The following is a 25,166-nucleotide window of genomic DNA, read 5'->3' on the forward strand; positions in this document are numbered from 1 at the left end:
GAGCTATGATTGTGCCATTACACCCCAGCCTGGGTGACAGAGCAAATTAATAAATAAATAAATAAATAAAATATCCAACTATAAATTCCTGAAAGAAGAATTTGATGGATCAAGCTTGATCATATATGTCATAAATTACTTTTATAATGCAATAGGTCATGCTGGGGGAAGTACACAGATGTGGTCCAAACATCTGTGACCAGGTGAACTAGAAGCATCCTTTTGAAGGGCTGTGGGTTTACAGGCACTATAAGGCATAACTTAGATAACATCCTAAGCATAATTAACCCTCATTGCAATCTTGAGTGAGAGCAATCATTTATACCCATTTTATAGAAAAGAAAATTGAGTCTTAGAAAGATGATGAAATTTGCCCAAGGTATTAAGAGGTAGAGCTGGAATGTGAACTCAGGCTGCCTAACTGACAAACTCAGAGCCTCCATTTTCATTATAATCTTTCATGACTTCTAGGCTAACATTCTTAGCTATTCTCTACTTTTTGAAACTTAAAATTCTTCTTTTGGGTTCTGTGATACTATGCTCTTTCAGTTTTATACTATTCTGATTGCTCCTTCACTATTTTTAATTCCTTGCTCTTCCAATTCTTAAATGTAGACTCTCATGTCTCTTTCCATACTTTCTTCTTAGGCAAAATCATAGGCTTCTACAGATTTGGATATAGTCAGACATCATAATTTCTTCACCTGGGGTGCCTGAACCTCCCCTCACTCCTAGCCTAAAGGGATCCGTGGATAGAATGTAGGGGGTTCATGAATTTGAATGAGAAAAGAAATTTCATCTTTATATTTTCATTAAACTCTAACTAAAATTTACCAATTCGTTCAATTATGAATACAGGGAACAAACCACTGTAATAACAGCAACACTGGTGACCTTGTTACCAATAGAAACCATAGGTATTTTCATATTTTCCAGTTGTTGCAAATATGTCAAAATTTTATTTTTTCTCATTACTACTTCAAAATCATGGTGGCTATTTGACCCATCACTAGATCTTGATATTTAATGCATTAATAAAGAAGCATATATATTACTATATCAAAAATTTAATATTTTGATGCCTGTTTTGCAATATAGTTTCCTTCGTAATCCTGTAATTTTTTATTTTCTATATTTAGAAACTTTGTTTTTTTGAGAAAGGGCCCATAAACTTCACCAGACTTCTAAAGGGTCCTTGGCACCCCTCCCTACAATAAAAAAAGTTTAAAAACCCCGCTTTTTTTTTCTTTGAGACAGAGTCTCGCTCTGTTGTCCCAGATAGGGTGCCGTGGCGTCAGCCTAGCCCACAGCAACCTCAAACTCCTGACCTCAAGCGATCCTCCTACCTCAGCCTCCCAGAGTGCTAGGATCACAGGTATGACCCACCACGCCCGGCCAGAGAACCCCTGCTTTAAAACACTGTGGCCAGACGGTCTCTCATGACTTGTAAAGAGGATCAAGTCCTAGGCAACACAGGGGCAACTTCCCTCAAGCCTAATGACCTGCTCAGTTTTCTGAGTCCTGTCTTAAAGTTTCAGCTGCCAGCTCTATCCTTAGACTTTACTTGTCAGATCTGCATCTAATCTTCTTTGTGGTCTGATACCCTGGCGTTGATCTTGGATCTCTACCTTATAGCCCAGATTGCTTTCTGCTCTTGGTCACTCTTCCACTTTGTTTACTAGCTCTGGGTCTCAATTCCATACTGGCCTTGCTTGGTTCCTGGAGTGTTAACACACTTTGGCCTGCATACAAGCTCTGGAGATGAAACTTTTCATCTAGGGTGGACAAAAATAGAGCTAACATCTGCTTGAAGTATAGTTCTGATTATATCTTTGTTTCTCAGAATACTTATAAAGTACAAACTTCTCAGTGCACTTTTGGTTGCACAAAGCAAACCCCATTTGAAGTGGCTTAAAGAAGATGAGAAATTTATGGATACAGGGATATTACACAGCCATCTGGAACAGGGATACAGGAACAGGTTGAATCACAGACAGAGATTGACAAACTTTTCCTGTAAAGGGCAAGATGAAAATGTATTATGCGTTGTCACTCCATAGACAATACAAAATGTAAAATGTTCCAATAAAACTTTATTTATAAAACAGCCGGCCAGCCAGGTTTGACGCACTGGTCATAGTTTGAGGATCCCTAGACTAAAATATTGTCAGGACTCTTTCTGAAATTTATAGCTGTCACTCTCCAACTCTACTACATCTCTGTTGTTCTCTTCCTACTTACTATTAATCGCTTCTTCAGCTTCTCTGGTTCTCATGTTGGAACACGGCTTCTGAAAGCTCTGAGCTTCTAAGGTACAAATTCAAGCTATCTTGCTTTCCCAGTCCCAATTCCAAATACTTAGGGTGTGGATGTTGCCTTGCCTTGCTCACCCCTAGAGCAATCAGCTGTGGCCATGGGGCTATGTCTTGCTGTATGAACAGGGCTTTGGGGACCCTTACAACCTTTATGATGAGAGCAGAGGGACAGACCCCAGAAAAATGCAAGGAGCTGGGCAGCCCAGTGCAACCTTGTGGCATTCATTCAAACCTACTGTTTTTAGCATTGTCCTCTATTGGTTCCCTCACATCACTTTCTGAAGCAAAACCAACTCTTTGTTATTTTCCTCACACACTCTGAATATTCTCACTCTGCATCCTCCCTATCTGCCAGAAGAAATTCTACTCATCTTTAAAGTCTCTTCTATAAAAAGCCACCTTTTCCTTCTTTTTCCTTTCTATCCCCACAACACTCCATTGGCACACTGTGTCTTGTTCTGTTGCTATTTTTGTACCTGTCTTTTTCTTTCACAGACAATAGGTGCTTTGCTGACGGAGGAAATGACTTACTCAACTTTTTATCCACTCTGGTACCTTTCACAGAGTAACCTCTGAGTTCCAATTTGTTGAGTTTAACTATATTTTCATAGCTGAATCATTCCAAACTGAAGAAAATGTTGACTTTAATAAAGGCTTGCACTTATACAGGAAATATGGTATCTACTTTTAAGAAAATTATTTTATTCCACATTTATGGTAGCAAAATTACATGTGCAGAGAGATATTAACTGCAGCAAACTTATATTTAAAATTCTTAAACACTAAGAAGAAATACAGTCCCACCAGAATTGTATGTTCTATTATTATACTAAATAAAAAAAGAATTCCTAGTACAGAAATGACCTGTTTAAGATAAGCGATAGGAAAGGTTATAAACTTGAAATATTCACAATTGCTCTAAAAAAAAATACTCCAAAGCGATTATTTGTGCACGCAACTTATCAAAGAGCCAGAGACCTTATCATCTAATTTCTTTCTTTTTTAGAACTATTAATTAACATTGTTCCCAGATCTCTGCTAAACTCCCCTGCTGAAAGGAAGAAAGTAAATACAGTACTGCAGGGAAAACTGGTTCATTTCCACGCACTGTGAGAAGCTTAAGCTTTTGTCAAACAGCAAATACTTGCTAAAGAACTATTCCTAGTGTATTAGCAACTACATAAAAGCTTTTTACTTAACAGCATCCTCCTGGGATACTGCGCTGGAATGTGCAGCAGTTCTGAAAAAGGCACAGATTTGGCAGGACTGTAAATATTAGGTGCACACAGGCGAAGCCATTGTGTAGGGGGGCGGGTGGGGTCCTGATTTCCAATGTTGATAGCAGCATCTAATTTCGTTTGGTATTTATTTTTTCTACTACAATTACAATTTTGCTTAGAAAAATGAAATATCGAGTGTGCTCTCATCTGGATTCTAATTTTCAGCATCCACCGAAAACAGAAAACCTCTCATTTACCCAAAAGAATCACCTTTCTGAAATCTCCAGAGCCGCTGGAAAAACAGAGGCGAGCCCAACCCCCGCCCCGCCACCTGCTGAGAGCCCGGCCCGCCCATCCAGCCAGCCTCAGGTCGCAGGGCTTGCCCTGCGCGCAGGCAGCGCTGAAATGAGTCGCCACGGCACAATCGTGTCTGTTGGCAGTTCTGGGTGGGGATGCTCCAAACCTGCAAACCACAATACATAACCCCAGCTTGGACTTTGAACCAAGCCCTTTTGCCCAGTTTGCTTTTTGCTCGGCACGCCGGAATCCTCGCCGCCCCAACTCCCAGCTTCTCCCAGCCTCCGGCTCCCCTCCTGCCACCTGCGCGCCTCCCAGATCAAAGCGCTTTTGGGAGGGGGCTGGAAGGCGCCCAGTCCACCCGCCACCTTAGGGAGAGACGGAAACTACAACTCCCATCACGCCCCGCAGCCGGCTCCCTCCTCCTCCCCCTCCTCCCCCTCCAGCCTGCGGCCGGGCGGCGCTGAGCTTTTATCTGCGGACCCGGCGGGAGGGAGCCACATCCCGGCGGTGTTCCCCGACGGCAGCGCCGTGCGCGGCAGCGGCAGCTCTAAGCCGGGTTCACCTTTGCGTCCGCGCCAGCCGGGAGCCTGGGGGCAAAGGCTCCGTTCCGGGCGAAGCGAGAGGATGGTCATCCGCGTATTCATCGCCTCTTCCTCGGGCTTCGTGGCGGTGAGCGCGGCGGGGGCCGGCCGCGGGTTGGGGTCGCGGGGCGCCGGGTGCCGGGGCGCGGGTCCGGCGGGAGGCGCACGGCGCTTGTCCCTGTGCGTCTGGGCGCGCAGCGCGTCCGCCGCAGGAGCCCGCGCCCGGCAGGTGATCCATCACACTTGGACAACAATGAAAAGGGCGGGGAGGAACGGTGGGTGTGGGACCCCAAGCTCACTCACATGCCCACCCTGTGCGGCCTGAGAGCCAGACAGCGCGGCGGAAAATGGAGTCCGAGGGAAGCCCCCAGCTCCTGTTGTGTGGCTGGGGAGATTGGGGAGCGGGTGGTATAAGAGCTTCGGGGGTCCCTCTCCTTTAGTTTAGTTCTTCCTGATTTGGGACCTTGAGCCTGGTTATGTTTTTGTTTGGGAGCTTTTTTGGCAGCTTTGGTTTGCTAAACTAGTTTCTGAATGAAACAAGTTTAAGGGAATTGCTCTCCACCCTCCCTTCCCCGCCGCCAAGTACGTTTCTTTAGTTTTATACCTGCGCAAAGAGAACGGTAAACCAGGCTTGTCCTGTTGTGCCAGGGTTGCTAGTTTCTTGTCACTTTTCTTGCTAGAGGGCCATAAATATTTTTACATCTTTATGTAAATACGTGTGTATTCGCGTTTTCTTTCTACCTGTAATGCTGTGGTATGTGTCATCTTGGGGAGCTATACATGGTAGTCTCTTTATTTTTAGCTGTTCTGTTTGGTGAATGTTCTTGAAATTTTTTAGGAAGTTTTTTTTTGTTTTATAAAGAAAACGAAAAGTTAAATAGCCAGATGTCAGACTTTATGGAAAAATTCAGTAGTTATATTTGACAGCCCATTCAGTAAGACTTGTAGCACATGTGTTTTACATGATTGTTGAAGCTTGGTTTTCTTAGCTAAGAGTTAAAGTATAGATTTAAGAGTCTCCTTGGTGAAATATATAATCAAATACATCAAAAAGTGTACTGTAGGTTGCTTAAAGTTTGGATTGGCCAATTGCCTGCCCAGTAGTTTAAATAGATAGTCCCAAAATTGGTTTCTTAAATGGGTGGGGTGGACAATGGAATAAAATATTGCCTGAAAATCCTTTTAAACCACTAAAGCTTTTTATTTCAAAAGAAACCAACACTATAATACAAAGACCCCTGCCCCCCCACCCCCCTTTAATGCTAGGAGCAATGGATGGGAAACTCCAACTTATCTTTATGTACAGGCATGTTCTGGTCCTCAGACTTCTGACAATTTCTGGTGTTTCTAGTTATTTGGGTTGCTTAGTCATCCCTGCCTTTTATAGATTTCCCCATTGAAGCTTCACTTCATGTGTTTGGAAACCAGTATTGTTTTATGGATAGATTTATTCAAATGCTCTCTCCTTACTAAGAATGCTACAAAGCGCTGGGTTTCATCACCAACTTGCATGCTTCAATAATTGTTCCAATAGCATTTTATTGATTGCACAAGGGATGCTTTACAGTATTAAGCCAAGGCCATGTTTGGCAAGTCAAAGACAAAGTCGGAGTAATTACTTGGCTATTCCTGTCAGTAGGTGGTATATCAAGATAGTTCTGGAACCCCACATTTCTGTTTCCTTAGTTCCATTAACAAACATTTATTGTCTGTCTGCTATGTGGCTTTTTAATTTTAAGATTTGTTGTTGTGTGTTTTGCACATGCAGCTAAAAGTAAGAGAGTTAGTTTTCGTGTGAGTCCTGACTGGCCCTGTAAGCCTGGATAAGGTGCTCCTTCTCTGCCTGAGCTTCTTTTCTGTAAATGAAGGATTGATAACTCAGAATTGCACTGTAGTTTTACAAATGTTTTGAATTCATCAGTTGAGTAAATGTGGATGCATACTCATAACAGCTTCTTTTACTTGGATGATATAACTATTAGTCTCAGAGTAAATTTATTCTTTTCCTTGGGCATTTTACTGTGATGGCTTAGGTCCCTTCCATGCCCTACCTGGAAGCATGTGTTCTGACGAAGTTTCATTTGAGCTGGAAACACACTCAGTTACCACACACTTACAGTCCATAAACACTAATTATCTATTTTAATGGTCTGCTGTTTTAAGATCCAGTCTTTTCAGGTCTTAGAAAATTCTTGTTCATTGAATCTTCCCAGTTACATCGTATATCAGAACACAGTTAATCACTGACTCCTTCCAATTGTGGTATCATCTCCTATGTCAGTACACAGTTTTTCTGTAATATTGATACTTTTGGTGATGTTAAGCTTATGTTCATATGCGAGAATAATGATTTCTAAAAATTAATGAAAATGTTTAGGTCAATTCTTGGGCTGAGGGAGCTAATGGGGCTTATAGCATTAAGCTATATTAAGCTGTGATGCCATAGCCATAGTGTTTTTCCTCTAGCAGAGTTGGTTGACTATAGGCAGTGTTTTATTTGGTACCCACCGGTGACCAGGTAGTGCATGGGAGAACAAATAATTTGATTCCCAAGTCAGTCTGGTTTTAGCTGAAGTTTATTAAACCACAAGGAGGGAATGTGACTAGAATTAGACTTAGCTAAGTAAGTCCCATGGAATTCAAAAAAGATGCTCTGCTTCAATCACAATAGATTTAAACAAAGTCTATTTGGAGAAAATCAAGCTTTCTTATTCTGATTCCCCTAAGGGCTCAGCTTCAGCAATTGAAATAACTAGTACCAAGGGGTGATTCCCCTATTAATTCTACCAAACTACAGGTGAAGCTTGCTTTTACTAGGAAACAAAAGTGATGCCACACTGTTATACAATGAGTACCTGAAAATCAGATTTCTTATGCAACTGACAGTGTTGCTGTCATTCATGTTATAGTGTAGGAACATTTTATTTCAGTTCTAAGAAAACAGTATATTCATAGAAAAGTCATTTTAAAATTTAATTTAGTTTGGATGTATACCTGAAAGGGGTGGTCTTGGTAACTTTGTCCAGTAAATATATTCATATGATTTTTGAATTTAAAAACATTGAAGTCAGTCAATTATTTCATTCATTTATTCATTCAACAATTATTTTTGAAGGGTTTGTGCTGCTTGCCCAGCTCTGTCCTTGGTCTTATGGGAAACCAAAGAATAGAGGGTGTGGTCTCGGTCCTCAAGGAATTCGCAGACCAGGTGAGGAGATAAGATAGGAAAGGTAAAACCGGCAGTAATAAAGTACAGCCTGAGGACACATGCCTCTTTCAGGAACATTCTTACCAGAGACAGAAATAATATAGGAGGCTACGGGATGTATTGCAGGATGTCAGATAAGGAGGAAATGTGCCAGAAATCATAAAATATGCATGTGGAAGCCTGAGGCAGATGGCAGGGAGAGGAGTTGAGTTAGATTTGGAGACGGGGAGAGAGTTCAGGAGCCCATCTTGCTCAGGCTGGGAAGGAGTGAGCTCTGGAGGGGACAGGGTACACTCCTAAGTCCCTGAACGAAGCCCATGGCAAGCTCCATAGTGCCCACATCTCAGAGATGTTTTCAGTTCCTGCGGCTTGTTTGCTACCTGGAGCATTTTGTCCCTCAGAGAACATGGTGCTGTCCGGCACTTGGGAGACCCTTGGTATATGATTTCTGAAGAACCTTTACTTTCCTACCTGCCTTGAATAAAATTTCTCAAAAAGCAAATACAGTCTTTTACTCATTAAAATCCCTGGGCTCAGTTAGAGTTGGAGGGAAACCTAGAGACGTTTCTGGTGAAATCCAACCACCAAATTTTATAGAGAAGGAAACTTGAGCATAGGGGTTAAGTGGCTTGCCCTGAGGTCCTTTATATCCAGTCAGTGCAGAGCTAAGATTTATTATAGCAGGAAGCCAGATTCCTGAATGCTTTCATTCGTGCATTGATTGATTCACATATTCATCAAACAAGCATTGGAAACTCACTACCCAGGCTCTGTATTAGGAGATGTTAGGTGCTAGGTGTATGTGACGGCCAGGAGAACAGGCTCTTCCCTCATGGCACAAATCCTTGCTGTCTCTGCTCACCTCAGAGACTTGCTGTGCAAACCATTTAATCAAGAAGAATGAAGGAGCAATGCTGGCGTGGGGGAATGTTTCCTGGGGGTAGGGTGAAATGAACTAGACAGCAGTATTCCCCTGGATATTGGAGAGCCACGTCACTGGGAGCAAAAGATATAGAGATACTGAAAGCAAAGTTGGAAAATAGAGCTTTATTCGAGGCTGTAACAGTATTTTCAAGAGAGAATGGGTAGGGAACACATAGAAACTACGCTCAGAGTTGTGAGTTGTCTTGCTCTTTGCAACTGTAAAATGTATACCTACTACTATGCATGATTTATAATTATTTTAAAAATACAATTACCGGGTAAGCTACTGCATCCTACGTGAACACATTCAGTAAAGCTTCATGGTATAAGAAAGCCTCAGAAAAGAATTCCAAGGCAGTTAAAATCAGGATGTGATCATGTAGAATGGACTGGGTATTAATTTCTAAGTTAGTCTAATGTCACAAGGAGCTAGTGAGGGTATGCCTGGGCTCTTTAGGATCTTTAACTCTTTAGGTCCTCACTGTCATATGCAAGGTAGTTATTTATTCCCATTTTACAGAAGAAGAGGCTGAAGTGAACTGACTTGATTGAGATCATACTCAGTTGGTGGTGGGACCTTGAATCAAACCCTGGTGAGCAGGTGGCTCCAGAGCTTCTAGAGCAGAAGTTCTCCCTTGTGGTCTCTGTTGCACACTGGGGGAATGAGAATATCAGGGATACTTGACATCCTGCAGTGTGGGACATCTGGGCACAGAGAACTGCCCCATTCAAAATGCCGGTGGTATCTCGGGGAGACAGTGCTGCAGGACTTTGGCAGAGGAGGGTGTGAAGCGAGGTTAGGGAAGAGGTGGGAGCACACAAGTGATCAGGAGAAGCAGGAATAAATTGGGGGCTCAAGGGCAGGATGTGGTTGTAATGGAAGGTCAGGCTAAGAAGCCATGTGTATTAGTTTCCTACGGCTACTGTTAACAAAATCCAAGAACAAGGGCTTACCTAATAGAAATGTGTTTCAACTTTCTGGAAGCTGGAAGTCTACGATCAAGGTGTCGGCTAGGTTGCTTCCTATTGAGGGCTGTGGGGGAGAATCTGTTCCATGTCTCTTGCTTGGCTGGTGGTTCGCTGGCGATCCTTGGCATTCCCTGGCTTGCAGAGGTATCACCCTGGTATCTGCCTTCGCATTCACATGGCATTCTTCCTACGTGTGTCTCTGTGTCCAAATCTTCCTTTTCGTTAAGGACACAGTCACACTCAAGTAGAGCCTACCCCAATGACTTCATCTTAACTTTATTATCTATTAATGCAAATATCCTATTTCCAAATAAGGCTCCATTTATAGGTACTGAGATTTAAGACTTCAGCATCTTTGTGGGGACACATTTAAACCCATAATAGCATGCAACAGGAAGGTTGACATAAAAAGGCTAATTTCTGACATTTTTCTCTTTTAATTGGGAAGACTATAGGCAAATTTCTTTATTGAATTATGTGGAATTATAGCCTACGTATCAGGTCTTTTGCTAGAAAGGGAGATTTATCAGTATCTCACGTGAAGACCTGACCTCAGTTTTTCTAGTATATTTTATTATTTCTTAAATTTGATATGTATTTTTCTATTTTACAATAACCTTTAAACTTGTAAATATAATCAAGGGCATGGACTCTTTTAGGAAATTAGGAGCTTTTTATCCATTTGCTTTGTACACTTTAAGCATTTCAATCTATTTGAGGAAACTAAATTTTTTTTTAGCCAAGATAAAATAATTTATTTGAAAAATAAAATTTATTCCACTTGTAATTATAGAAGAAATTAAATAGATATATGATAACAAATAAATAGATACAGATAAAAATAGATTATCAAGAACTATGTCTTTACAGGCAGAGTGATTGGTATTGATGTATTGAGAATCTGTGAGATTCTCACTGGTCCAGTTATTCAAAGAAAAACATATAACATTTCAAAATTAGATAGTATTAGAAGTAAACATCAAGATAAAGTATTAATTCTGGAATGATATTCAAATATTGCAAATATACTTTTTCCTACTATAAGTAGCATACAAACAATAATTATTTATTTACTTTTATTTTTTTTATTTTTTGTAGAGACAAGGTCTCCCTATTACCCAGGCTGGTCTTGAACTCCCAGCCTCAAGTGATCCCCCGCCTTGGCCTTTCGAAGTGCTAGAAACTTAGGTGCAAGAGTGCCACCTCCTATAAACTTAATTACTTTTAGGCCTTTGCAGCCCCCGGGACAATTTGGAAACAATTTGGTTGGTCCCCTGGATCTAGTTCCCTTTGTTACTGTTGACAGCTTATTCCTGAGGGATCTGGCTCCGTATTTGGCAGAACCCTAAGGGGGGTTTCCTGGAGCTGCCCCCAGAGGTGGAAGAGCAGGGTGAGGCGTATAGCAGGGTGTGTCCTCTTTGCTGTGGGATCTTTGTGGGCCCTCTGCCAGCATTGCTTCTGGGCTCCCAAAGCGGACAGGGGTTGTTGGCTGTGACTGAGGGCAGAGGGTTCTAACTATTTCAGGATATGTTTTCCATTTCCTACTGGGTCATGGCCCAAATCTGGAAACGGCTTTTTGTCATCTTGGATCTAGTGGCTTTTTCGAGAGTGGAGGGCTGAGAGTAAGAGGCACCCAATTAGGTGACTTGCTTGACAGGTTAGTTTAGTGGTATTTGGTAAATGCAAATATGGTTAAAGTCAGCAGGTATTGCTGCATACCAATCTAGTATTAAAAACAAAGCAAAACAAAAAAACCCAAAGCAACAACAACCAGCATACCTTTTGAGTTAGTTTGTTTTCCTTCTGTGGGTTGCACAGGAGTGGGAGTGTGGTCTTCTTCGTGCGTGACATTCCTGTGTGAATTGAAGCTTGCTGGTTATTTGCTTGAATAACTACATTCATTGGTTGCAGTTCCTTTATTTATTTATTTATTTTTTTATTTTTTGAGACAGAGTCTCACTCTGTTGCCTGGGCTAGAGTGCCGTGGCGTTAGCGTAGCTCACAGCAACCTCAAACTCCTGGGCTCAAGCAATCCTTCTGCCTCAGCCTCCTGAGTAGCTGGGACTACAGGCATGCGCCACCATGCCCGGCTAATTTTTTCTATATATATTTTTAGTTGTCCATATAATTTCTTTCTATTTTTAGTAGAGACAGGGTTTCACTCTTGCTCAGGCTGGTCTCAAACTCTTGAGCTCAAACGAACCACCCGCCTCAGCCTCCCAGAGTGTTAGGATTACAGGGGTGAGCCACCGCGCCTGGCCAGTTGCAATTCCTTTAAATGGAAATTGGCCACCTCCATAAGCCTGGACCCCCAGTTGACTGGAGGTTGGATTATACTGTTCTTTTATGATAAATAGACTGCTTACTAGGCAGAATAGATGTTTAGGTTGAGTATATGCTGATTTATTTGATTCTGGAGTCAGTTTATATTCAACCCATGCACCTGTGGTCATTGGAGGGCAGTGTAGCATTATGAGTAAGCCTGGGGCTATTGCCACTGATGAAGGACATGACCTTAGGCAAGTAATCTCAGCCTCATCATTTGTAAAAGTGGGATGGGAATAGTACCTTAGGTATAGAATTGCCATGAGCCTTGAATGAATGAGTGAATGAATGTTTCTGCATTAGGCATTTAGCAGAGTGCCAGGAACATAGTACTCAGTGCATATTACTTAATTTCTTTTTTTTTTTTTTTGAGACAGAGTTTTGCTCTGTTTCCCAGGCTAGGGTGCCGTGGTATCAGCCTAGTTCACAGCAACCTCAAACTCCTGGGCTCAAGCAATCCTACTGCCTCAGCCTCTCGAGTAGCTGGGACTACAGGCATGTGCCGCCATGCCCGGTTAATTTTTTTTTCTATATATTTTTAGTTGTCTGGCTAATTTCTTTCTATTTTTAGTAGAGACGGGTCTCATTCTTGCTCAGGCTGGTCTTGAACTCCTGACTTCAAGCAATCCTCCTGCCTTGGCCTCCCGGAGTGCTAGGATTACAGGCGTGAGCCACTGCGCCTGGCCCATAATACCTATTATTCCTATTATATCATCATCATCTTCAGCAGTAGCAGTAATAACAGTAAAAAAAACCATGACCTTGAACCATGTAAGATCTTTAACCATCCAAAAATTATGTACAGTACATAGGACTTACTAAGCTGAGAATGCATGCTGGTATAATTTTATGAGAGTTTTTAGTAAATTTAAGTGATAAAGGTTTTATATATCAACTTAATAAGAACATTGTAATTTGAGCAGGTCATTATATACTACCTTAATTAGAGCTCTACTGTAATTTTTGTATATTTTATAGGTGTAGAGCGTGTGCAGGAGTCATTCTGACCATATTTATTCACTGCTTACAAAGTGCTTACTACTATGCAAATGATCACTATTCTTTGCTATACATAGTACAGTTGGCCCTCTGTATCCGTGGGCTCCACATCTGTGGGTTCAACCAACCATGGATCAAAAATATTCAAAAAGAAAAAGTGGATGGTGTGTCTGTATGTGTTCAGTTGTCATTATCCCTTAAATAATACAGTATAACAACTATTTACATAGCATTTACATTATATTAGGTATTATGAGTAATCTAGAGATGATTTAAATTATATGGGAGGATGTGCATGATTATATGCAAATATTAAACCATTTTTTATCTAAGGGACTTGAGCATCTGAGGATTTTGGTATCTGAGGGGAGTCCTGGAACCAATCCCCAATGGATACTGAGTGATAACTGTACATGGTATTTTTTGAGAGTTCTGCTTGATTTAAGGACTGCCAAGACTTGGCAAATAGATTTCATTCCAAATGACAGTTCTGACTGATGGAAAGTGGCTGCCTGGAGAGCTGGGAAAGGGGTTTTGGAGCCTTGTCTGAAATTGGCAGAAAACAGTATGATTGTTGGTACCTGCTGTGGCACCAGAGGAGGGAGAATCAGGGCTTATGCCACATATTTGCCATCCCTGTCTTAGACTTTGTGCATTTGGACTTTGTCTTTCAGATTCGTGTAACTGAATGTAGAATGTTTTGAGTCTGTGAATAATAGGGAAGAAGAATATGAGACACCAAGTTGAGCTGATGGACAATATCCTCTGCAAACATCCTGCCTTGTCTCTCCCTGCAAATTTGGTGGTGGTGGTGGGTGGTGGTGGTGGCGGCAAAGAAGGTCCAGGATTTCTGTGTTTAATGAAGATGAGTGGTACTTCCCAGAATCCTGACTGTGAAACTGAACACTGTAAATTTTGAATGCTTGTGAAATATAGATTGGGTGCTTGTAGATTGGCAGAAGGGTGGGTGAATGATGGCAAAAGAGGTTAGGGGGCTTTGTGGAAAAATGTGGTGGAGACAGGAGAGGGAGAAAGACACCTATCGACTCACTGTGCTGAGCCTTGGAGCATTGAAAGGACAGGTGAACAATGACTGTTTCTCTGTGCCCAACAGTGTGGTAGGATTTTTCCCGTAGGTTATTTCATCCTTACAATCACCCTACAAACTATGATTTATTATACTTATTTTACAGATGAGAGTATTGAGGCACAGGGTGATTAAGTACCGTGCCTAGGATTATTCAGCTCAATGGGAGAACCTAGATTTGAACCTTTTTCTTCTGATTTTGTATCTGGTTCTTTTTTCATTACCCCACATTGCCTACCGGAAGAGCCCCTGACCAGAGACTAGTGAAAACCTGGGTTGTGGTAATGCAGAAAGCAGCCAGAATAACAGTGTATGAGCGTAAGCTAACGAAAAGGGATGGCTCAGAGTTCCTAAAGAGCAACACTAGGGCCTCCACTCAGCTGTTAGCTGGTAATTGTAGGCATAGGGTCCTGAGGGCATGTGAAAGCAATGGTTGTGCTGCAGAGACTGAAAAAAGCTAAAAAGAGTATGATTTGGAATGGAAAGCTAATATTTCATAATAATAGCAATGTGTACCATTCACACTATATTCAGGAAGTACTGTGGGGGAGATTTGCATTTGTTGTTGTCATTCCTTAACGCAACTCTGTGTAGTAGCCATTCATATCCTCCCTCCATCCCACTCTCAGTGTAAGAAACCCAAACTTTACATAACTTGCCTTGCCATAGACCCCAAAAGGTCCAGGCAGCCAGATCTGTGCCATCCTCTTCCTATGGGCTGTGTCCCAGAGGAAGACATGAGAGGTTAAAGGAAATGAGAAAAGGCAGTGCTTTGAAGGGACTGTTTAATGTTTTGTTGGATGTCCTTTAACTAAATGTGTGATGTGCCTCAAATGTGATTCTCCTGCTGTCTGTGATGAAGTTGAGTAGAACTGAACTTGATTGTTGAACTGGCAGGAGCAGGGTGGGATGGGAGAAAAGGGGTTGGCTGGCTGGTGGCTGGCACCCAGAGATGGGGTTGGGGCAGAGATACTTAAATGTTAGGGCCCTTTGAGATCCACTGGGACAAATGTTGGTGGAGGAGATGTGTGCCCTCATCCTTTCTGTCTTAGACCCTGGGTTTCTGGGAGAAATGTTCTCTGTTAGCTGATTGGTCCCTGCTTTCTGCTCTGCAAAAAAGTGTCCTTGTGGGTGGAAGGAGCTTACTGGCATATTGCAGCCTACGGTGGGAGTTCAGTGCAAGAGAGGGAGTAGAGTGGGAGGCCAGAGTTGGGGCTGTTTGGTGGTCCGAGGGGAGGAAGGTGAGAGCCTGGGGGAATGTAGACATCCTCCCTGTGTAAAGGGAAAGATGCAGTCAACTTGCTCTGGAAGGCCAGAGGGAAGACGGGAGGCCCTTAGGGGTGGTCAGGAAGCTGCCTTTCACACACTTCAGCCGTCCTGTTTGATTGTTGTAAGATCATTGTGCTTTGTGTATTGTCAGTCATCTCTAAGTTCAGATTCTTCACGTGTAATTTGCTGAAAGCCTCATAAGCTTGGGAGGTAGAAGAAATTTGTGTGTTATAAATGAAGTGATAAGTGTAAAGAATGCAGAACTTTAGGTACAAATAGTCTAGTTTAGGCTTGAACTATGGATCATGTACCTTAATGGGCAAGGTGGCTTAGCAAGTCTTTTAACGTCTCTGAATCTCAGAATCCCCACTTGTAAAGTTGTTGAAACTTAATGAAATGGCAGCCATTATTATTATTGAGTGTCATTTAAATTTAATACTCTGGTCTTTTGTGATTTTTCAACTTTAAATGAGCTATTAAGATCTAGTTAAGGAAGGCCTGGTGCACAGTGGCTCATGCCTGTAATCCTAGCACTCAGGGAGACCAAGGTGGGGAGATCGCTTGAGCTCAGGAGTTCCAGACCAGCTTGAGCAACAGTGAGACCCCCATCTCTACAAAAATATAGAAAACTTAGCTGGGCTTGGTGGCATACACCTGTAGTCCCAGCCACTCCGGAGGCTGAGGTAGGAGGATCACTTAAGTACAGGAGTTTGAGGTTGTAGTGAACTATGATGACACCATGGCACTGTAGCCCAGGTGATAGAACAAGATGCTGTCTCAAAATAAATAAATAAATAAATAAATCTATATAAGGAGAAAAATTGTTTCAATAGTCAGATAATAGGTCCTGAGTTAGATGGAACATAGCCTTAGGAAGACCTAAAACTGTCATTGTTTATTAAGGTTAGTGTAAGCTGGAAGTCACAATCTGGTTGCAGGGTCTGAAACCTCCTCATTTTTGGGTTAACACAGTGTTTTAAAAATTTTTGAGCAAAGATTTTAGATATTAGGAGATATTTTTCTTACACACAAACATAACCTGGATTTCCCACTCTTGAGACATCTGATGATCTCGTGGTCCTGGTGCCTTACTCTATCACAGCATCATGGCGTGGATCCACCAGAGCTGAGCAGTGGGGGCCCCTTCAGCAGGGCATGTGCTCTTGGGGTCTCCACAGCCCTCACTATTCCCACCGTTTTCCTAGCTCTGAGCTGTCTGTTGCTGAGCTTGTGCTATTCTTTTTCTTATAATAGAAAGTATTTCTTGGCATCTATGTCTATCAAAAGTGGGAAACCACAAGATTATATCGAGAGGGTTATATATGTTTCATGAAGAATTGCAGCCAGCAAAAGTTTTGTGTGTGTATGTGTGTGTGTGTGTGTGTATGTGTTCATGTAAGGAAGGAAATAATAGTCCTAAATGGTTAGTAGGTGTTTGTTGGCTTCATTCCTTTATGTTATTAACTGCCCAACTCCTGTGAGCGTTTGAATATTTGACTCTTTGTGGAGACTGACTACTATGAGGGTAAAACGTTGCCCCCTCTATTTGCCTGTGTGCTTGGTGCTAGCCTCCTAGTCACTCTGTAATCTCAAAACTGCTAGTCTAAGGTCATTAACTCTAGGGCAGACCTGCCTTGAAAAGCTTAGAAATAGTCGATCATACCCTAAGCCAGGGTTTCTCATCAGTGGTACTGATGACATTTTGGCCTGGACAGCTCTTTGTTGTATGAGATTGTCCTGTGCACTGTAGACATAGAGCAGCACACCTGGTCTATAGCCACCGGGTGCTAGTAACACCCCCTGCCTCCTGGTTGTGACAACCAAAAATGTCTCTAGACATTCTCAAATGTCCCCTGGGGGGCAAAATTGTTCCTGTTTCAGAACCACTGCTCTAATGTATGGTAACAGAGAGGAAATGCTAATATCACGAGAGGACTCAGATTGCTTTAAAACTGGAAAAACATTAAAAAAAAAAAACCTAGAAAAATGTGAAGAGATCATTTAATTTATCTTCTTCTGATGAGGTGTGAACTGTTAAATCATTAGTGCAAGTCTGCACTGCTTTCAAGCTCATGATCTATTGTCCTGATGATGCTATTGTCTAGAGCAGTGTATTGTGGAGCTAGACTACTGAATGGGAAGCTGAGAGACTTGGCCTCTAGTTCTGGTGATGCCATTTAACTAGCTTTGTGTCTGGACAAGAGATGGCTTCTCTGGGCTTCAGGTTTTTCATCATTTTGTTATTATTGTTTTCTAATTGAGGTATAGTTCACATACTGTAAAATTCACTTTTAAAAATTATATGGTTCCAGTGGTTTCTGGGATGTTCATTATGTGTGCACCTAATTCCAGAACGTTTTATCACCCCCAAAAAGAAACCCCATTCTGTCTATTGGCAGTCACTCTCCATTCCCTCCTTCCTCTAGCCCCTGGCAACCCAGTAATCTGCTTTCTGTCTCTATGGATTTGCCTATTCTGGACATTTCCTATAAATGGAATCTCATAATATTAGACCTTTTATGTCTGTCTGCTTTCACTTGGCATAGCATTTTAAAGATTCATCCATGTTGTGGCATGGATCAGCACTTCATTTCTTTTTATGGTTGAATAATATTCTGTTGTATGAATATACTACATTTTATTTATCCATTCATCAGTTGATGGATATTTGGGTTGTTTCCAGTTTTTGGCTATTACAAATAATGCTGCTCTGAACATTTGTGTATAAGTTATTGTGTGAACATAAGTTTTCATTTCTCTTAGGTGTATACCTAGGAGTAGAATTGGTGGTTCATGTGGTAACTCTGCATTTTATGTTTTTGAGGAACTGCCAAACTATTGTCTAAAGTGGCCATTCCATTTTACATTCCCACTAGCGATGTATGAGGGTTCCAATTTCTCTACATCCTTGCCAACATTTGTTATTGTCTGTCTTTTTGATTATAGCCATTTTAATGGGTATGTAGCGATATCTCAGTGTGTTTTGATTTGCATCTCCCTGATGATTGATAATGTTGATACCGTTTTTTAAGAATTGGTTTTGATTATTATTTTTTAAAGATCTCTTCTAACTCTGAGTTTTAAATTTTTTCTTCTGTTCCACACAAAGATCCATATGAATAACACAGAATTGAGTTTTTAGGGGATATATATTTTGGAAATTAATTGAGTTAATCAGTTCCCGTATATTTATGAATACCTTCTATTGCCCAGTGTTCATCCATGTTCAGGATGTAGAATGAGTATATGGCATGATCCTTCTCTCCAGACAACTCATTATCTGATTGGGGAGAAAAGATAAACACAGAAAACCAGAGGACAACGCAAGGTCATGTGGAATGTAATCCTAAATTTACTTATCCTGTAGGTAAGTCATGAAGGCATGTATATTTATCTGGACAAGGGCAAGGAAAGTCATATTCAGAGCTAGAGAGAAAAGTAGCATCTTTTGAGTTGGGAAGGTGGCTGTTCTTAAGATTCTAGAAAATTTCACTTAAAAAGGCTCCAGTGGAAAATTAAAAGACTTCCCCCCCCCAAAAAAAAAATATTTTGTGTGAGCTTGTGAATTGGAACAGATGTTGCCCTCCCTGTTCTTTTTGTCAAAGAAATGAATTTGATTTGTGCATCCCTGAGCTGCCCTTTGTTTTAGACTTGATGACCAAGTTTTTCCATTTGTAAGTATTTCCTGTGGTGTGAGAGCAAGACAAATGTGTGCTCTATACTTAGTCCCACAGCCACGTTTTAAGAGTGAGCTTGGTTCTAAGAGATAATTAACAGGGATAAGATGATTAATAATTCACCTTTGAATTTCTTTTCCATTAATGGGGAAAAAAAAAAAAAAGAACAACCCATCATCTTGTTAACGATAAAGTCTTGTTGTGCTAGGTTCAGAAAGCCTAGAAAAACCTCACTGGTCCTTCAGAGCTTGCAGCTTCAAGGCCAGGCTATTTGGCTTAGCACTTTGGCCCCCCTGTGATGCATCCTAACCTATTTTTGGAGCATTTTCTCGTTCTATTTTTTCGATATATATATACACACACACACAGACACACACATCTCAAACGTATATATTTACACACACGCACACACACACACACACACACACACCAGGCCTCTTTTTCTTTTCTCTTCCTGTGCCTTTTCTCATGCTATTTTCTTCACCTTGATTGTGCTCACCCTGCATTGTGACTAGTTAGGTTCCCCTCATTTCTTCAAAGCCTGTGCCAGTGCCACTTCCTCATGAAGCATCCCCTCTCCCCTCTGTTCTCTTTCAGCCTCCACACTGGGAGGACTCTTCTTCCACACCCCTCCTTGGTACAGCCTGTGGAACTGCTCTCTTCCAGCCTCAGTACAGTCCACCCTATTTCTTTGAGTTGTAAGTTCTTCACGGTCAGGGACTCTTCTGTTTATCTTTTTATCCCCCCAATTTCCTTTTAGAGAACTTGCTATGTAGTATTTTGCTGAATGAATACAGAAGAAATACTGTTTCTCTAGCATCCACATCAGAAACGTAAAGCTAATCAAGAGTTTACGACCGTGCCAAAGAGGAACAGGAGTGGAATGTGAAGGTAGACGTCTGGTTTGGAAAGCATAAAGGCTGTGAGGGACATGATTTATTTTACTGCTTCTTAAATAAGTGGCGTGAAGTATCTATGTTATTAAAGATAATTTTATTGAGTATTAATTCTATTTACATATCAGAATTCTAGAACCCCCCTGTGGAATGAAGCTGGAGACCTGGGAGGAAGCAGAGACGCTACGGAGAGGCCACTGGCTATTCATTCTACATTCTGCAGGGCAGGGGGCTGGCCTGCGGGACCACTTCACCCAGGAGGACTCTTAGTGAAATAGGTGAAATCTCCTGATCCCAAGTGAGGGAGTCACAAGAGGAAGCTCTGAGAAGTGACAGCTGCCTTCTGAAGGTAGAACTAAAGGATTCCAGAAGCATAGTTTTGGACTGTTTGGTACAGGGTGAGACAGCAGACTCTTACATGTAAACAGACTCTGAGAATGTCAAGACACCACATTAAAATGCAAAAGTGGATTATCTTGAAAATTCTTAGTCCAGAACAGATTAAATCAGATTTGACACATTTTGGTTTGATGTACTCTGCTTAACAATGTAGGAGTGTATGTGGTGCATTTTAGGAAGATCTCTAACCTAAAAATAGTTTTAAAATAAAATATAATAATAAATCTGTGTTTGAAAAGGCAAGCTTTCAATTTTGCAGAAAACTTCAATCTCCAATTCAGGGAAAAGTAGGCCATTTGCTCCTGACTCTGTCCCCGACATTGCAACTCCTTTTTTGCCTTCCATGATTCCTTTCTACCTTCTAATACCTATAGACTTTCTTTTCTCATCATCCTAGGAACTGTTCTTTTTGTGTTTCTTCTTTTTATGTTTCTGATGCTGTGCTTTTGTTCTTTGGTTACACATCACTGTAGCTTTCAGGCCTCCCATGTATCTTCCCAGTAGAGGACCTGCCTTTTGGCTGCCCTGGCCCTATACACATGCCTCTGTTAATGCCAGTTTAATATTGTAGTTACTTGTTGTCATGCCCTGTCCCTCCTTCCTCCACCCCATTAAACTATGCACTGCATCAAAGCAGAGGCTTTATTTTGCCACCTGTGTTTGTCACTTATGTTCCTTTAGTTCCCAAGGTAGCGTTTAGCACATCTAAAGATCTCTAAACACCTGTTGAATAAACCTCCTTGACCTTTTTAAGAGGTTTTGTTTTTGCTTTATGCTGGCTCTTATGCACTCTTTCGCTTCTCTCTCTCTCTCTCTCTGTCTCTCTCTGTCTCTAATTCTCAATTAATTTTTCTTTTGATTCAAGATGGAATGGAGAATTATATGGCTGAAGATAACAGAGACATTTGAGATGAAGAGATCAAAATTTGGAGACACTCTTCAAGTTGGACATTATCTTCCCTGGAACACAGGAATTGTGGTGATCTGAGGGAAGGGCAAGTGCCTGTAGAGATTTGAGAAGGCTGTGAAAGCTCCCAGTGGCAGTTCTGTAGGATGGAAACAGCATTGAGTGGGCTTTGGAAGTTAGTTTGGAAGTTAGTTAGTTAGTTCAGCAGACGAGGCACATTAGCATTGCTCCGTAGTCCAAGGAGGGAGGAAAAAGCTGATGACATGGTCAACCCGAGACAGGAGGCAGGTCCACAGAATGCAGCTAAAAGCATCCAGACTTTCTCTTAGGTGTATCAATTTATGCCTAGTATAGAAATGTAAACTATATTATAATTATATATTATATTAAATGTAATTATGAAAATGATCTGCTGTCTCCTATTATTTTCCAAATGTAAATAGAAGTAGATTTTAGATCATGTCTTAGGATCACTTTTCATACAATTGAAGATTGACTGATAGAGAAATGAAAACAACATATTCCAAAACATACTGTGTTGCAGAGCAGCATCTCCGGACATTGATAAAGTCATGGCCTTTGGCTGAGGTCCTGTAATTTTTGTCTATGGAAAATACTATCCTCAGCAGAATTTCCTTCTTACTGCAGAGGATTTTGACTATTACAGCAAGTTTTGCTAGAGCAGCTCTTCTACAAACTATCCTCTAATTAACAGGAAGCATGTGTTTGAAGAGTTGTATATAGTTTTCAGAGAGAATCTCGTAAAGTAGTGGCATTGTAAATTCATATTTTATGCTTGGCTGACTTTTTTCTTTAGGAAATAAACATGTAATCTTGCCAGGAAATATAAAAACAGTAAAATCCAACCACCCACATCTTTCATTCCATGTTTCTGGTAAATGTTTTATTATGACTTTACATCACTACTTACAGGTTTTTTTTTTTAAATACAGACTAAAAGTAGTTTGTTAGCACACATGTTGATGGAGAAACTAGTTAGAGCCACTTGAATTGCTTCAAACACAGGGGAAAGGAGGTAAATCAGCTGCTGGGTATGTGAAGAGCAGCCCTCTGAAGCCACCCTGTGCAGATGTGATGTGGACATCGTCTTCATCCTCCAGGGGAGTTTATGGTTAAGTTGGGGAAAGAGGCACAGACAAATGCAACTGTTACTAAACAGTGCCAGGCAGTATATCATTAAATGCTAGTTTCGTGGTGACTGTGGGTATGGTGGAGTTTGGTGAAGGAGATGATCCTGGAGGGGCAGTGGTTAATGTAAGTTGGGTTTCTCAGCCTCTGCACTGTTGACATTTTGGGCTAGATAATTCTTTATTGGGGGTGGAGGAGCTGTCCTGTGCATCATCCTAGGATATTTGGTAGCATTCCTGGCCTCTGCCCAGTAGGTGCCAGTGGTTCCCACCCCGCCCCTCCCCCCAAGTTTGACAACCAGAAATGTCTTCAGACATTGCCAAATGTTCCCTGGGAGGGCAAAATCACTCTCAGTTGAGAACCACTGGGTAGGCATAGTTGAGCACAGTGTGGATTTGGGGCTGAGCCGTGAAGAATAAATAGAATTTGGGTAGGACATTTGGACAATATGGATTTCAGTTGAGAAGAGCCATTCAAGTGAAGACCCCAAGTGTGTCTGCAGTGGGGCCGCTCAGAGTGTGGTTCTCGGGCTGTACTGTGTTACCAGTACAAGTAGTACAGTTGGGGTTAATCATTTAGAAACTTTTATAGCAACTTTACTAAGTAATTTTATAGTTTATCAACTGTAATAATGAAAACTTGAGGCTTCTATATTGTATGTCTTTGTTATTTAAATTTTCTAGAAATTTACTTTCTTATTTTGTAAAAGTATTAGTCTGTGACAGATTGGAACATTAAAACAAGAACAACAGCTAACTGGTCATTGGCCAGTGAGACTTTGAGAGAGGCTGTGACCAGACTGGATTTCGGGTGCATAGTAGGAAATAAGATGATCTAGGTATGGCCCAGATGGAGTTTGAAGTCAGAGTGGTTTCTGAGATCTCTCAGGGTGCCTGACACAGCCAAGGCCTGGTACTCAATAAATATTTTCAGGATGAACATATACCTAGAAAACATCCAAGTCGGGGAGAAAGGACCTAGGAGTAAGGAAAGGGAGGGGATCCAGTGGATATTTTGGGACGGGGGGGTGACTCTTAGAGGTGTTCATTAATGTCATTTTAATTTGTCTCTGTGATTTTAGTCTTCAGTTATCTGATTATCCCCTTTTAGAAAATTTTCTAACTGCTTACTCTTAGGCCGTAATTTTGAGTGGATAATTGCCTATAGGAAGCTGTAAATTTATACATTTTAGACCTTATGTGTTAAATTATGTGTGTCCTTGCCTCTCGGGATTTATAAACACTTTAATGTCTTTGGCACAAAGTAACTTTTGTGATTATTTGGCGATGTTTACAGCTGTCCCTTAAAGCGTAAAAGAGAATGCTGTTTTGGTTCATTTGCATTTTCCTGTGAGTAGAAAAAGGTCTGCCCCCGGCAGTTTTTATGGTGGAGTTGGTGGATGTGTGCTTGGAATCCTGTTCCACCCACGGTGAGCAGTGGTAGGAGGTTGTGAAGGCTGATTGGTAGCCTGTGGCCATGGGGCATGCCCATGTCTTCTCTAGAAGCTTTGGGGAGCTTTAGTTTGCTGAGACTCTTACCTGTCACTTTTCAATTGCGCTTTTTTAATGTCTTTGAACACATTAAACTTATTTTGTATTTTGTATCTGGTAATTTCAATCTAAAGTGTCTGTGGGATTTTTTTTCTCTATATTGTTTTTACAGCTCTGGCTCATGATTCCTTGTTAACTGGAATGCTTAATTTTTTCATGTTAACTGCTTATTTGCTGATATCTCAAAACCAATTGCTTGAAATAATCTATGGAGGTTTAAGCTTTGTGTCTTCATTTGAGATGAAATCTATAAGACGAGAATTCTTGGTTGTTTAACTGTTAAATTCAAGTCACTTGACAGAATGGGGAAGTGGATGTCGGACTGCTTTTTAGGCGGACTGGAACTAGGCAGTCTGGGTTCCAGTCCTGGCTGCTGCCACTTACATATTGAATTACTTGAGGTAAGTTACTTAGCTCTCTGTGTCTGTTTTATTTTGTCAAACGAGTAGGTTGATAGGTCGATAAATAGCTGTAGGACAAATGACTGAGGTCAGGATCATGGTCTAGATATTGGCAATTTGACGTCCAGTGTTTCTGCAACTTCATTATTTGCCGAAGTAGTGGCAAGCCACCTTAAAATCACAGAGGTATAACATATGTTCCCTGCTCTCCAAAATTTAAATTACATGAATAGACAAGACCCAGGAACTCTCAGACGGTAGCAAGGTAAATATAGGTAGCATGTTCTTTGGCAGTTCAGAGGAAGTAAGTGGAGAATACTCTGGGTGAGAGATGGGCTCTCAGTTGGGCATTGAGGCAGTCAAGGAAAGGGGAACAGAGAAAAAAAAAAAAAATACCAGGGGTCATTCGCTACAGGGAGGAAGTGTAGGGAAAGAAGACGGGTATTAAGGGGATTGTGATGAGCCACAGGGCCAGGCTCAGAGTGAGAACTCTCTTTGGCAGTCAGAGGAGGCCCTTGAAAGTTCTAGGCTAGTCAAGTGACTTGGAAATGAAGTTTTAAGATGCTAATGGGGGCTGGGCATGGTGGCTCACGCCTGTAATCCTAGCACTCTGGGAGGCCGAGGTGGGCGGATTGTTTGAGCTCAGGAGTTTGAGACCAGCCTGAGCAAGAGCGAGACCCCGTCTCTACTAAAAATAGAAAGAAATTATATGGACAACTAAAAATCTATATAGAAAAAATTAGCCGGGCATGGTGGCGCATGCCTGTAGTCCCAGCTACTCGGGAGGCTGAGGCAGTAGGATCGCTTGAGCTCAGGAGTTTGAGGTTGCTGCGAGCTAGGCTGACGCCACGGCACTCACTCTAGCCCGGGCAACAGAGCGAGACTCTGTCTCAAAAAAAAAAAAAAAAAAAAAAAAGATGCTAATGGGTATAGAATAGCCAGGAATGGTGTTTCATTCAGGTTCCGCTCAGGAGAGAGACAGCATGTAGA

The 25,166-nt window shown here is 41.5% G+C and overlaps 1 protein-coding gene across 1 annotated transcript in view; it reads left to right on the top strand.

Moving 5' to 3' along the window:
• The window catches only part of SH3BGRL2 (SH3 domain binding glutamate rich protein like 2), an 83,083-nt gene that overhangs the window by 23,930 nt on the left and 33,987 nt on the right, over nt 1-25,166 (top strand). Inside the window, exons 2-3 of the mRNA XM_069489069.1 lie at nt 3,761-3,944; nt 4,056-4,504. Of these exons, the coding sequence (XP_069345170.1) occupies nt 3,761-3,944; nt 4,056-4,504 (633 nt within the window). The remainder of the gene's footprint in view (nt 1-3,760; nt 3,945-4,055; nt 4,505-25,166) is intronic.

Source organism: Eulemur rufifrons, chromosome 15, assembly GCF_041146395.1.
Source record: "Eulemur rufifrons isolate Redbay chromosome 15, OSU_ERuf_1, whole genome shotgun sequence".
NCBI classification, from domain to species: domain Eukaryota; kingdom Metazoa; phylum Chordata; class Mammalia; order Primates; family Lemuridae; genus Eulemur; species Eulemur rufifrons.